At 36.4% G+C, this 15,367-nt stretch overlaps 1 protein-coding gene across 6 annotated transcripts in view; it reads right to left on the bottom strand.

Annotated features, from left to right (window-relative positions):
- The window catches only part of ACMSD (aminocarboxymuconate semialdehyde decarboxylase), a 38,333-nt gene that overhangs the window by 19,171 nt on the left and 3,795 nt on the right, over positions 1 to 15,367 (bottom strand). Inside the window, exons 1-2 of one of the 6 annotated variants that reach the window (XM_056496020.1) lie at positions 2,590 to 2,691; positions 730 to 954 (exon numbers count right to left, since the gene is read on the bottom strand). Coding sequence is in view for 3 of the 6 variants with exons in the window: in XM_056496015.1 (XP_056351990.1) it covers positions 2,590 to 2,646 (57 nt within the window). In the remaining 3 variants the exon portion in view is untranslated. Of the gene's footprint in view, positions 1 to 729; positions 955 to 2,589; positions 2,833 to 14,498; positions 14,555 to 15,367 lie in introns of those variants that run through there. The other 5 variants (XM_056496016.1, XM_056496021.1, XM_056496015.1 and 2 more) reach the window with 5 other exon arrangements.

The raw sequence follows: 15,367 nt of genomic DNA, 5'->3' as shown, positions 1-15,367 counted from the left end.
ACAGAAAATATTAAATTAAGCATCTGGCAATGTGAAAATTGAGCTGACAACTTTCCAATCTGTGATCAGTTAATCATTAGCACAAAGATGCATTGATTCCACTTTTCAGCTTCCATGATTCAGCAGCAGGAGTGAAGGTCAGCCTCTTGTCTATTAATATTTAAACAGGGAAGAGAAGCTACAAAGGAGAAGCTTAGATGCTCATTGATTCTTCCAGAGAGATTCAGAATTGTTCATGCAAAAAACGCAAAACCTACATAAGGTGCTGATTTCCTTTTACTTTCATAAATTATCAATTAGAAAGGAATAAACTCTTGAAATCTCTGAGTGAAAACAATGCTCAGAATTCCCATTCCTCCAAAAAAGAAATATTTAAAAGGAAACTAAGAGCAGGCATTTGTTTCACTGAAGTGTGAATGATTTGGACACAGTCCTGAATTTCTTGTGATACCAAGTCAGTACTTAATGCCACTGTGAGCTTTCCTAATGTGGGTGTGGGTGTGAAGAGCCAAAGCTCCTGACCTTAGCCAGAGATGCAGTCACTGAGGATGTGTGCTATGTGCAATTATGCAAATATGTAGATTTTATTTAACATTTTACATTTATACATTTGTAGGTTTATACACATATAAAATACTGAAATTTTGAGAAAGTTTGAGTGATGACTAATGAGAATTTTAAACTAGATCCATGCTAATTGTAATTGTAAGCTGAGCAGAAAACAAGTACCTGAAATGGATGCTGAAGGAGCCCATAGGCAATAGAGAAACCCTTTGGTCTGGTTCTGAACTTATTTTATTCTTTCTTCCCCTCAGCTATTAGTTGTAGGTATTGACAGTCCATATCTGCTTTTTTTCCTGTGAATTTTTTTTATACTTGTGATATTTTTCTAGGCTGTTAAATCAGTATCTTGACAATAGATTTTTTTAGCTTGAAGGTCCAGTATTTACAAAGCTGGAAACAAGAAAGAGAAATTTAGCACAAATTAAATCTGTGCATGTTAAGATGCCTTATTGGTTTTCCTTGCATGAAATGGAGAGATCTGTGTTAATGGCTTGAATTTTCAAAGGACTCCAGGGAATTCTGAGAGTTGTTTTCTACTCTGAGCCCATTAATAAACCATTGAATCGCTCAGAACAGAGGAAAAAAAAACCTAGCAGGTGGAAATTAAATTTTAAAAATTTGGTATTTGCCTCTTTCTCTCTGTTTAAAGACATGCAGTGCTGGCCCACAGTGTTTAACATTAGTGAATTTAGTCTGGATGCACATCTCTGAACATCAAGGAATTCTTGGGGCCATTTTATCTCAGTGGATTTATTGCCCTTTTAAAGTACTTACAGACAAAAATATTTAGTTTTTAAAAAAATCTCATATAACATCAGAACAAAGGAATTCTATAGGCATTTTTATGAAGTTATTGCACAAAGACAATAAAATCTGAAATATGCAAAAGTAACCGTAACCTGTCTTTGTAGTCTGGATATTTAAACTCCCATTTGGAACAGACATAATTTTTCTAAAAGTATCTGTATCCTCACCTACATTATCCAGTGCATGTGGTCTCCATCAGGAGCTGTTATTATTACAAATAGGAGGTACAAATAGATATTTATAAAAACCTTCCTAGATAAACAAGGAAACAAATATTCCTTTCCAGGAGGTTTTGTGCATAATGATGTTATTTTTCAGACTAATGAAGAAATAATCCTATGTATGTTTTTAATGCCAGGTTTTCTCATGACTTTTTTTCCTAATATGCTGTTTACATTTCCCAGCTGCTCTCTCTCTAATATCGACTGAAACTGGACTGCTTAAAATCAAAGAAATGCAGAGCTAATAGATATGAAACCCTTTCAGATTGATTACATTAAAACCTAAATGACATTTTTCATTCTAAAATACATTTCACAGCATATGAAAAATATTGTGGATAAAAATAAATTTATGTCATTAAATAACAATAATAACAACAGCAATAATAAGTTAACAGAAATTCACTTATAGCTTCAGTGTTTTGACAATTGAGATTATCTATTTTAAGTACAATGCTACTTCTTTCCAGTAACTGAAAAAATAACAGATACTAGTAAAATTACCATCATCAATTAGCTGTTCTTAGAGTGACTCCACTCCCATTGAAGTTAATGATTTCATGCCTGTGGGTATAATGATGTGAATGAATTTGTCTTAACATTAATTTTGTCTAATATTTGATTATTTATTTTATTTAAAACAAAAGTGAATACCATTTAGGAATGGGACAGAACAGCTCTACTTTTATCAAGAAAGTGGAATTTATATTATCATCCAAAGATTTTGTGTCTCAAAAAACTCAAGGAAAACTTTAGGAATTGCTTCAGAATAAATTAATAGTGGGGAAGAGAGCCCAGTTTTACATCCCCTTCTGACTGGACTCTTGCTTTTCAAAGCAGTGCAATACAAATATTTTACAGTTGGAAAAAATCCCAAATTAGACAAAAACCTAGAGATATTTACCAAAGAACCCTTCATTCATTTTTCTTTCAAAAACCACATTGGTAGAAATGGTTGCTGATAACATAAGGCACTGAATATCTAAACTCTTATTACCTTTTTTAGGTCGGGCCATTCCTTAGGTAGAATGTGGCTATGAATATCAATTTTCATTTCTGAAGAGGAGAAACACACCTTCAGTGCTAATGTTTTCTGTGTCAGTGCTGCTATCCCTCCTGTCCCTGGGTCACAGGTTATTCCCTTTGGCTGCTGTCCAGATCCACCTGCTGTCCTATCAGAACGAGGTACAGTGGCCAACCAGGGAGCCTAATTCCAGAGGAGTGGCTCTCCAAAAGAACAATTTCAAGCAGAAAGTCCCTGTTAATGCATAAACTGCAGCTGACTGAGGGCAAAGGGAAAATGCTTGCTTATATTGGCACTATGAAGGGATTTATTTAACACAGAATCTAAAATGTCAAAAATAATTCAATAAAATTGAGTTAGAATAAATGTATTAAGCATGCTGACTTGAATTTCCTCCTTTCTCCCTCTTAAATTGTGAAATAATTTGTAGAGGGCATATAATATACCCTTGGCAGAGTCACACATCCTCATCTATTCTCACTTTTTCTCTTGCAGTTTCTTTAGTTATATTAAACCCCCTCCAAAATATTGAATTTTAGCCAAATCTATGCTCTGCATTTTATATTCCCCCACCTCATCATTGGTTCACTCAGGATATTTACACAAGCTACTGCATAATGGTGCTTACAGCCTCTCAAGATGCCTCAATTATACAGTAATACATAGATCTATTTCAAATATAACAGCTCCTGCAGCCTAAGTTAAGCTTAACTGGAGCTATTTCAGATTTCCTGTGAAACTGCATCTCATCTTTTGCCCTTTACTCAATTTAGAATTACACTTTGCTTAAGATACCCTTGCTCTTTATTTGTGCTGTATTTTTGTCTGTAATTTATTCCCCCTGTAGTTTTATTTCAGTATATGTTACTCACACAACGTCCTCTTGTGAGTGTTTGTTAACCATTCCCTGATTAATTTTTTTAGTGAAAAATGCTGATTTTTTTTTTCCCAAACCTAAATGCTGTTGGGAATCTTGCAACTTGAAATCAAGCATCTTGATAAATAAATGGCCCATTCATTTTGTCCTTTTCCTGACTTCTTTATTTTATTTGGGCTTGAAAAAACCCTCCAGACTTGTATTTCCCTACTTGTTCCCTCATTAAGCAAGTCTGTTTTGGATTTGGTCAGATAACTTTCTTGGGAGTTATTTTTCATGTGAGCTTCTTGTGACAAGGTTTGTTGGTTGATCTTGTACTTCTCTGCAGTGAGAGGTCACTGAAAACTGAGGAAGCAGCAGTTTTGGGAAAGTATTCCCTAAATAAAGCAAGACAGACAACAATTTACTTTAACAGATCAAAACTCTGGGATTGAAAATGGCAATTATTTCCATCTCAAAACCAAAATCAATCTCTTCATGACCAGGCTGCCAGGTTAAGCAGCAAATTTGCTCTCCTGCTCCCAGATGTGACAGCCACGCTGTGAGATGTGGCACTGCAGTGTCAGCCTGTTGACAGCAGTGTTCCTGCATGGACTGCAGCTGACAGAAGAAAGAAGTATTGATTAGCTCTGGGAGAGCTGCATCATGAATGCACAGATGGAAGGCAAACACTTGAGTCCTCCAATGAAGAGATGTCTGGAAGACAGTTCCCTACTTAAGCATAGAAAGCAGAGTGAAGTGAGGGAGAGGGGCAGGGAGAGATCTGTGCACCTGAGTAGTCTAAGACACCAAGAGTCCTCAGTCACTAGAGCTGCAGGATTCCATGAAGAGCTCAGCTGCATTTCTTTAACACTGAGCTTAATTTTCCTCAGCTCTAAAAAAAGCTGTAGTTGTTAGTTACTGCTCCCAAGACACAGCTTAGCTTGCAAACACTGTAGTACTCCCACACTGCATTTCATTTGACAAAACATGTCGTTTGGAAAGCACACCAGATGAAGGCAAAACGTGTATCCATGTCACTTGATCAAAGGGCAGTGAGACATCTGTCTATATCCAACAGGATCCATTGGGTCAGTAGCAGAAAGACCTTCACTGGCTAGGAACAAAAAGCTCTTCAGATACACAGGCACCCAATGTACTCTAAACTGGAAAACATGACTAACAACTCCTGCAAGGACAATCTAGCTATAGACTATTCAGCCAAGGCTGCTTTCAGATACACACACACAAGCCTAGCAGACCTATGGGGTTTTATTTCACTGTAGGGACAAGCACTAAGGTGAAAATGGTGTTAATTGTAGGGCGTTAAGTGCTCTTTTCTGAAGCTATTTAGCTGCTTTTCTGAAACAAGTCCAGACTCTGAGATTTGGAGTCTTCAGGATGGAAACTGGGTGTTGTGTTCTGGCCTTTGCTTATCAGGATTAAAAATGTTTCCTCATATCAGTGGGAAAACCCTGACATCTTCAAGAAAGGCTGCATCAACAAACACTGGTAGGCTCTGCAGAAAGCTCTGCCACATCCGTGCTTCCGAGGCAGCCCACTTTCAATTAGGCTAAACAAAGACACAAAGAGGCAAATTCAGGATGCTGATCTTAGAAACGACTAAAGTATTTGTGCCAGTTTTTTATACCTTTTATTTTGCATGTTCCTCTCTGACACATGTTATTGGAGGTGCACATTGATTGGGCAAATGGGCTGTTTTACACATGTGCACAGCTACAGAAAAACAAGTGGAAAACTCTTTGTGTTTAGTAGCTAAGATGAAGTACTTAAAGAATACATTCCTTTCCAAATGAAATAAATGTTGAGCAGCACACTTATATTGGTTGCTTAGCAACAGGTTATCCTTTGGCTGTGCTCGGGACTGCATGGGTCCTTTGAGACTGCCATTACAGACCTGCTTGGAAATGTCAGATTTGGAAAGGATGCAAAAGTCAGTAATTCTGTTTTTTTTCCTGTGGTATCAAATAATTAAACCTCTCCTATTAAATTAGCGTGATCACAGAACTTAAACCTCTTCTGGGACTCTAAAGAACACAGACTTCAGTGGGTTCTGCAGGGAATAGCAGCAATGGCTATGGTTTCCCTCCCAATGAGGAATAACATGATGCAGTTCCCGTGCAGCACTTCCCATGTGTAGCTCCCGAGTGCTATTTTTCACAGGAAAACGTTGTTTCACCTAGCAGAGCTACACCAAGAGAACATACCCAGCTACAGCTACACCAGTGAAGTCCTTAACCAAGATGTCTCCCCAAGAGTGGGCGGTATTATGGTTCCCTGCTCTCCAGTGCAATAAACCAAACACTCCAGTGTGACTGCCTAAGCTCCTGGTGGCTCGCACAGCCAGCTGGACTGCAACGCCAGGGTTTCCTGTCCTCTAGACATTTACAGAATGCAACTGAAAAGACATACACACCTCCAATCTACAGCCAGCTAAACCAGCTCAAGGTGGCAGCAGTGCAGGTGTACTCATCACTAAATGCTGAAGAGCAGTAGATTTTTCACCTTGTTATTAAAAAGCCTTTTGCAGAAACAAACAGCTTAAGAGCCTCTGTTTAGACAGACGTCAGAGCTGCTGCTGCTCTGTACCCTGAGCCCATTTAGCCATGCAGAGAAGTTGGGCTTTTTAGCTCAGGTGTGATGCTGTACTGCTGCCTCTCTGATGCTCCCAAGATCTCAGCATAGTGAAGCTTCATGACTGCACAAACTCAGGGTGATGCTTCTCAGGTGGCCTCTCTATCAGACATGCTACAGCCTTTTTGTGTCACTAAAATTTGTGGTGTAAAGGTGTCCAAGGTTGCTGATGCCTTTGGCAGCCCTGCACTGCTCTGTGACCACCATCCTACCGGAGTTCTGATGAATCACACAGTGGTGAAAGCAAACAATGTCCTCTGCCAAATTCGTGACCATTAACGTGTTCTCTGCTGCCTAAGTGAAGCCATTAAAAAATACTTATTTCTAGAAAATATTACATTGTTGAAATTCAACTGCCATTCTAAAAGAATAAAAGAAAATTATATGGCTAACCTTCAAATAACATAATTATTTTCCTAATACACTACAATTGCAATTCTGCAATTTACACTTACCATACATTAATCTTGCATAGAAATCTTCTACCTTCAAACACTTCTAGAAGTGTTAATTAAATAGATATTTTCTATAATGCCAGTATGAGAAAATCAGAAGTTTATTTTTCTCCCCCATTTGTAGATTCAAGCAAAAAAAACCCAAAAACCCTCTGTTTAAGTATGTACCAGGCCAAGTGTCACTCCTGTGCAGTGGGAGCAACCAGACAGATACCATCAGCATAAATGTGGGCCAGAAAGAACAGATGGAATGAAGCTTACAGATACCAAAAAGTCATAATTTTGAACTTAATACCCTACGGTAACATCTGAAATTGTTTCAGTTATTTAGAAGACTGGTACCTAAAACAAATAAATAGTAACTCCTGCCCTATGTTGTCTCAAGAACTTTATTTCCTGGATGCTAGATAGTCAAATCCTCACTTTTCCCTCTTTGCAGACACCTCTCTGTGCCACTCTTTGGGCACAACTGAATTTTGGGGACAAGGACAGTCTTCTCAGAACTTTCACTGCTTCACAGAGGAAGTGAGTGCCAAAGAAAAGACATCTTCAGCTCTGCAGATGTTTGTGATGTAAATGTTTGGGGTTTCATGCTGCAGCTGCATTTCTTCATCCATCTGGAGCAGGGAGCTTGGCAGAGGAATTCCTCCACAGAACATTTCTGGAGCCTGCTTTCACTTGCTGAGTCCAGCTACAAACAGGCAGGTACTGCTTTTTCTTTTTTTTTATTCTGGCATTAGGAATTTAATCACACCCTCTGAGGATGAGCCACCTTCTTCACAATTACTAAAATAGATCCATGACTTCCTGGCCGTGTTTAAATGTGCTTTACTAATTTGCTTGATTTTTTTTTCTTTATTTGCTAAAAAAGATTAAGAAATTGGCACTTTCTTGGTCACAGCTACAGCCAGGACTCTATTGCAGATACACCAAAACATCTGTGTTAATTTCTGAGTGTGAAGATCAGAAAAATAAACTGCTTTTAAATAAGATCTATTTTCCCCTTCAGGATATTGGCACTCATTTCCATCTAATGTTTCATGTAAGCTTTTTAACAATTGAAAAAAAATACAGATGTTTTAGAAGAACTCTATGGTAATTAATAATTTCTGATGCAATGGAAAGACCCCTTAAGTCACCAGGAAACCTAGTTGTTACAGAAGAGATCAATCAAGTGGAGATTCAAAAAGTAATTTTGAGCCCATGGAAAGACAGACCCATTTTAATGAGGAGTCACAGGTAAACCTTGCCTGGAGTTCAGAATTAAACACCAGAGTGCTGGTTTTGGACGAGGTCTGATGGCCCATGCCAGGTTAGTGCCTTGGTGAATGGGTGTTATAAAATCCCTTTGTCTCTAGTAATTCAGCTTTTTTAGGAACTGGAAGGAAACACATGCCTCCAAATATCCATTTTTCTAACATGCTTGCTTGTCTCTGCTGTATGTTATTGAATAACTGGGAGTATTAAAATCCCTTGGGGACTTGGAGCAAAACCATTAGGATCCCAATGTAGAATACATGCTTCAAATACCAGGATTGAGATGTTGATTTTCACTAAGTGTTCACCATTGACCAAATAATAAAGGAAATTTCTGTCACTAAACTTTCCATACGAAAATATCAATTAGCAATAAGATTTCATTCCATTTGTCAAACAAGTTTTGGATCCTAGTAATGAAATACGAGATTAACCAATAATTAACAATATTTATTGTCTACTAATTTATATTATTACTAACCAACTAAAAGCTACATTCAATCTCTTCATCTCAAGTGGTAAGAGAAAACCAGTTGCTCTAATTCAGTGGATCTATACCCTAGGTCATATTTGCAGTTTGTAGGTACTTCAACATTTTGGTTGAAGGCAGCTCTCATGAGGTATTTTTTTATAGCAGTGTTACAAAAGGTTTGAATCCCATCACCCATCATAGGCAAATACAAACCATAAACACTTCTATATCAAAGAATACATTGCATTATCTGCAGCCCTGCATTCCACAGGACAATTAAAATCACAGGGCATAGTATGAGGAAGTTTTAAATAGAAAGTATAAACAGTTCAACAGCCTGAGTTCATAGCAATCTTTTGGTAAGTTTCTCCAGGTGGCATTAATCTGTCCTCTTCACAAAAGTCAATTTATAAACAAGCACAGGTTCTACTTTGCTATTATGTGTTCCAACAGCATGAGGATTTAAAAGACATTTTTAGTACTAAGTTAATATTTACTTGATTTCTTGTCCTTGGACACTTTTTCAGTATTGTCCCAGGCTTACTGAACTGGTTCATCCAGCTCATATTCTACACCTCTCTTACAGTAAAATGTTGCAATATTAGATGACCCCTTTCCAGCCTGGAGCCTCTTATATTCTACATAAAGAATAAAGAAAAAACACAGCTCACAATACAGAATACAGGGGAGTGTACCCTGGATAACACATATCTGGTCAGTTCTTTTGAAGGTGTTGGATTTCTGCTCCACCTCAGATGGTGCTTCACTAGTCAGGACCTAAGGTTCTAGAAGCCTCATTCTTGAGCACCACATAATTTTGTAAGGGAATTGCTAATAGTTCATTTGGGTGAAGGAAACAGAAGCATCTCTATATTTAAACCTTAAGTGATAAATTATTCTGATTACCTATCCTGAATTAGCTACTAAATTAAAAAAAAGCTCATGTGGTGCTCTTTATTAAAAAATAATCTTCAGCACTGCAGCTTTACTTAGGACACTTCCTATCACTTCAGCTGAAGCCATACAGCCAGAAAGGAAGCAATCTGCAACATTAAAGTCACTGTTTAAATGTTAAATGTAGAAATGGTTGGACAAGTTTTATTCTAAAAAGCACATTGCACACATGATCAGATATTGTTGCCATGGCTGACTTCCTTTATTGCTTTGAGTAAATCCATATTTGATGCATTAAGGATGGATTGGGTTGCTGTTAGGTAGAAGTAGGTCAAGTGATTTTTAAGCCACAGTTCTAAGCACAGACTAACAGCAAATACAATAAATCATTGCCATTTTTAAAATCTTTAGCATGTGCAATTATAGTCAACCTATAAATTAACTTGCACTTAATGCGGAATGGAATCTAGTGGGAAAATCAACAAGTCTAAATGCAACAAATCTGGATATCTCATGAAATACCAATCTAATTAGTGTTGAAACCACTGGACAGTTTTAATACAGAAATAAGTTAAACCAAAAGAACGTCCACAAAAACAAATATTCACAGATGATCATTAATGTTCCTTCCAACTCAAATTGTTCTGTGACTCCATGAAAACTTTAATGTCTTCCAAATATGTTTTATCCTCAAAGTTAAGATAAGCAAAACAATCTCAATGAACTTCTATTTAAAATGATTATGGGATGTGAAACAGACCTCAGTAGCTTCTTGATTTTATTTCCTGATTAAGTTTCATTTAGAAATTGAATTTTTGGTAAACACAATTACACAAACTTCAGGCTGATAAAGGAGACAATTCAAAGTTTACTGATACATCAGTCAGAACAACCTGTAATTCTGGAGAGTTTCACAATTAATGATCTTCATAAGTATGAGATCACTTTTCTGTACCCATAAATAAAAAAGGACCAAAATTCAAAATTATATAAAGTAAAGGCAGTAGGCTTATTATAAAAAGATAGAGTAGAATAAGGGGCTTAGATAGACTATCAGATAAATAATGTTCTCCATTGAGAGCCTGTCTAAAATCAACAGTAAAATGACAGTCCAAGAGGAGTAAGTCATCAGTATTTTATCATTCAGGAAAACATAGCACTTGTTCTTTATTGGTAAATTAACCTGCTCTTGGGCTGGAATTATCACTTTCTCTAAACCTCTGCACATTTTGTGTCAACCTGCTTTGATATTACTTTATTTATCATTTACAAGGTAAAACATTACAGCAATATAACCCAAAAGAACTTTGGGCCTGAAGGACCCTGTGGAGATTATTCCAACTCTCTTCTCTGGGAAGGACCATAAGCACCACTATCCCAGGTCAGCTGTGGTTACCTGTGGCTTTTGTGGTAGCTGAACTTCGAAATCCTTCAAGGGGTAAGATTCCACCACCTCTCTTCTGGTGATGCATCAATATCATAGGGAAGAACATTTTCCTAATGTCCTATCTAAACTCTCATGATACAGTTTGTGACTGGCTCAGTCCATTCATTCTCATTCTCCCTCTTCAGTTTTGAAAAGGGAAGAAGAACAAGCAATTCTATTGTAGCAGTAAAAAGAGATTTTGCACAGCCAAATAATGAAGAAAAAAATTATCTTATGTGCAGGAACTGTGTCCCCCCAAAATTCTCAACCTGCAAGTAAGGCTGAAATGAGTCAGCCAAGAAAGAGCTACCAAGAGCAAAGAGAAGTGAAAGTTAAGAAACAGGAAACAAAAAGCCAGATCTATCTTATAACTAAATAACAACTACACCCAAACACTAATAATCTCTTAAAGTAATGTCTGGTGCAAGAAGTGTGCTGAGCTGCTCCAAGAGCAGAAACTGGGCTCCTCTTGTACATGAAATGTGCAGTGGGTCTGTAAGAGTATTTTGAGGCTGTGACTGCCACAGTGAGGCCTTTATCTGCTTCACATATCTGTGTTATAATATTGGTCTACTTGTTGAATTAAAAAACACATCACCTTGCCTCCATTAGCTGAATTTCAAACTTTAAAGGAAGAAACTTTTTTTCTTGTGACACACACCAAAAATCCTGTCTGACCCAAATATGGCTCGTAGTTGACTCAACCTGAAAAGTCACTTTGTGATGCACTTCCTCCCAACAAATTATACATTGTATCCTAAATGTGACAAAACCCAGACACGTGAAATAAAGACACTTTGGTACAAAGATAAAGAAAAGTCTGTGGACAAGTTTTTAATTTAAAAAAAAAGTGAAGCAAGCATACTTTTGGATATGCAAACCCTGAAGTCAGAAAGACTGTACACCTAGCTACAATTTCTGAGCACATTATTTGGAAATTATTTAAACCAGTTGGTTTAGTAAAACTTACTATTTTTATTTACAGATAGTGCCTGTGTTTGCCTAAATATATAACTACAATCAATTTGTATAGTCCAGTATCAGCTATACTAGTCAGTGGATAAAAAAAAAAGTAATCAAACTATATAATTTCTGTCAGTAAAATACAACCTTTTAAAATACACATTTTATAATAGAAGAATGTGAAAACTAAACGAAACTTCTGTGGCTATCCCTGCACCCCAATACCAAGAATATCAGTGGTCTTGATGATGGAGAGGGAGCTCTGTGCATTACTCTGTGACTGCCTGTCCCTTGATAACTTTTAGGCATCATCAAAAGCTTTAGACAGAATCTGAAAGAGGCAGAAATTGACTTTTATCATAGTCTGATTAAATTATATGACTGACATTGTCATCTTTCTTTTTGGTTACAGGACAGTTTTATTGCAGCAGAGCTTCAAAATTTCACTGACATTTCGAGCTCCAAACTTCAATTGAATTTAAATTTCAGTTTTACTGGTTGTTTAAGAAGGCATTTGTAGGTGAAGTGGATTTAACACTCTTCATTCTACAGAGAAGTTCTTCAATTTCCTAAAGATGCTCCTCTCCCTTGTAAAATTGGCAAATGCTAACAGGCATGCACAACTCTATCACTGCTAATATAACATAAATTTTTTAGTGGGGTCATTAACCAACTACCTTATCCATCTTCCATAAATCCAGATCTGACAGTGTTTGCTATGCATAGACAAATGTCAATATTCACATTGTATTTTTCCATGCAAGACCAAATAGAGATCCATTGCTTTTCCTACTGCTGCACGCAGAGAAAGGCCTGACTTTTGGGTTCAAATTCTGGGGTTGAATTTCACTAAAAAATGGTCCCCATTTCTTCTTACAAGAAGAATGACAAGAATCATGTGATTCACTCTTTAGAAGGATGAGAAACAATCAATATATCATGAGAAAAAAGAATGCAGAAATCTATTATAACTCTCTGTATATGGTTGACAATATTTCTGCCTCTTCTAAAATATTAGTATCTAGAGAATATAATTATTTTACCTACAGCATCTTCCTTCATTAAAATGAAGTATTCAAACCCAAATTGTATGTCAGGACTCAGGAAACTAGTTTTATTTCCTCCAGAAAAAGAAAAAAAGGCAGAAATTTTATGTCCATCAAGACCTAGCAGAGTTTGATTTAAAGTGTCAAACATCTGCTTGAGAAGGTGTAAAAAAGCCCCCAAAACTGGCACACAGAGAAATGTGTTTGGTTTCCTGGCTATGAAGATCATGTTTTACAAAATACTCATTTTGGCAGTGATTATCATGCTTTTTTCCAAACACTCTATAGTTAGCCTTGCTAAATACTCAGGTGGGAATGTGCAGAGCCCTAGCAACAATTCATTTGGCATCAGAAAAGGATAACATACTCTTCAATCAAATGCAGAAATATTATCATCTCATAGAGTTTATCAAACAACTTACAGCAAAAAAAAGTGAGCTGTGGAGTACTTACTCAGAGCAGAGAAGAAGCAATCTAAGTATTATTGAGAGGAGTAGAAAGGTAATTCCCTCACACACTCACACAGGGTCTTTTGATAAAAATATAGCAAGAAAAAAAAGTTGTGTTGCTGATGACAAAAGGAATAACATACCAAACCAAATCACAAATTAGAGCCTAAAATATAAGAAAAGATGTGAGTTGGGCACTATTCCCCATGAAAGCTATTGCATGTCTTTTCTGACACAGGCAAATCCCATAAGGAAATGGGATTTCCCATTACCTTCAAAGTAGGAATTACCACTGTTAATTTTTTTTCTTTTTTAAATGCACAGGGTAAAATTTATAGACTATAAATTTTTCATACATGCATGGGGGGAGTCTGAGTATGAAGTGAATATGCAGCCTTTTTTAACAAAACCTGGGTCTGGCATGGTGAGAAAAGGGCTTGGTAAACAGGTGCATGAGGAGGAATGGACTTAGCAAGAGGAAAAGTGACTCAATCTATATTTGATAAAAAGAATGTTGTGTGATTTATGAAGTTCACTCATCTCACATTTAATCATATGAACTTAATGGAAAATTGTGTAAAAATTTAAAAAAGAAATATGAGAAAATTTGAGTTATGCAAATATGTTGGAATTGTCTGGTTGTTAAGGTGCTTTAGGATGGGAATAATCATCTAGTAATCATAAGCAATTGGATAAGTTTAATTAATTTTTTTAAGTTATAATTTTGCTTCCTAGGAATTTCCTAGCTTTCTTTTTTTCTTTTCTTTGATGCAAAAATGAAATATCAGCTCTCTAAAGTCACATCATCCATTAGGGTATGGTTAGATTTTAATTGGAAATAAGATCTCTACATAGTGTGGAAGCAGAAAAAAGTAAAAAAGAGGAGGATTATGACTTAAATAACAGGTTGCCTACCTCTTGAAAATGAATTTTCCCTTCCATTTCTCTTCAATACTTGTGAATATTAACAATAAAACCACTGTCAAATAAGCCAGTTTTATTAAGTTACACAAACCTGGAAATGAGATGTCACAGTGGTATAAAGAAACAGCATTGTGTGGAATAGACACATTTAGTCTTGCTTAACTGCAAAATATTTCTCTGAATAAACTTGTCAGATTATTTTTTATGGTTTCCCATATTTACACAACAGTTTTATTTTGAATTAAGAACAACCCTTAAAACAGTTGGAAAATGTTGAGAAATGAAAAGAATCTTTTCCAAGATTTTCTGCTCATTTTCAGATGATACATTTTGCAGCCTGTTTTTATTCCTTCTTTGTTGCCACGATGGAATCTATCAATGCTTGTGGCTAATGCTGGCTGTGGCATTTTTTGCAAATATGATCCTGCAACAATATTGCATAGGGAAAGGATAGGTGCTTATGTGAGGTGTCATCAATTACTTACCAAGGTCACTGCATGCTGTATTCTCTGGGAATTATATTATGAGCACTCTTCATAGCCTGAAGGAAAAGGTACTGAATTATCATATTCTTTTTCCAAAATAACATTCTGATTACTTTTGACCCAAGTTAATATTCAGTCTAAAAATGCCAAGAAGAGAGACAATTTAACTTTAAGCTCTATTTAACCCAGTGCAAGAGAAAAACACTAAACCACCGACATACATTGGATAATAATTTAAGCACACTCTGTGGTTTAAAAATTAATGTCGTGTTGTGTAACATCAACATTATTTTTTGCTTTAAATTAAAAAAAACAAGCTAAGTAGTACCAGGCTGACAGGTATCTAGACCATGTTAAAAGAACCTGGTGTTTTCATCCTATTGACCACTGAAAATGCTGTGGGGCTACAAGTGAGCTACAGCACAAGAAAGAGATCTGTGTCTGCCTCTGCCTGCATGCCACCAAATAAACTAGCAAACAAGCAAACAAACAGTTTAAAAACATCCTACAGCATGTAGCCTAACTTGTTTCTATAAGAAAATGATTTGTTTGTAGGAGAAAAGAAAACTGTGGCAGCCAATATCACACAGGATGGTTGAGGGACTGTTAAAAGAAATGACTAGGTTTGTGAAAAAAAAAGTGAAATACAGAATCTAGAGGTTTTCATCACTAAAGAGACATAATTAATCTAATCATTAGAGAAGGACATGTCTAAATGATCTCAAATATTTTATCACCTCATCCACAGACAGACAAGAATAGGGATCTGTAGTGCAAAACTGCTTATGGAAGGTGTTGCATTTTGGAATATCAGGATAACTCAGTTTCAGACTTTGGTCCTAGAGAAGTGACACTGAAGATAAGCTATA

Source organism: Oenanthe melanoleuca, chromosome 7 (genome assembly GCF_029582105.1).
Source record: "Oenanthe melanoleuca isolate GR-GAL-2019-014 chromosome 7, OMel1.0, whole genome shotgun sequence".
NCBI classification, from domain to species: domain Eukaryota; kingdom Metazoa; phylum Chordata; class Aves; order Passeriformes; family Muscicapidae; genus Oenanthe; species Oenanthe melanoleuca.
This window is presented reverse-complemented; position numbering and strand designations above follow the sequence as displayed.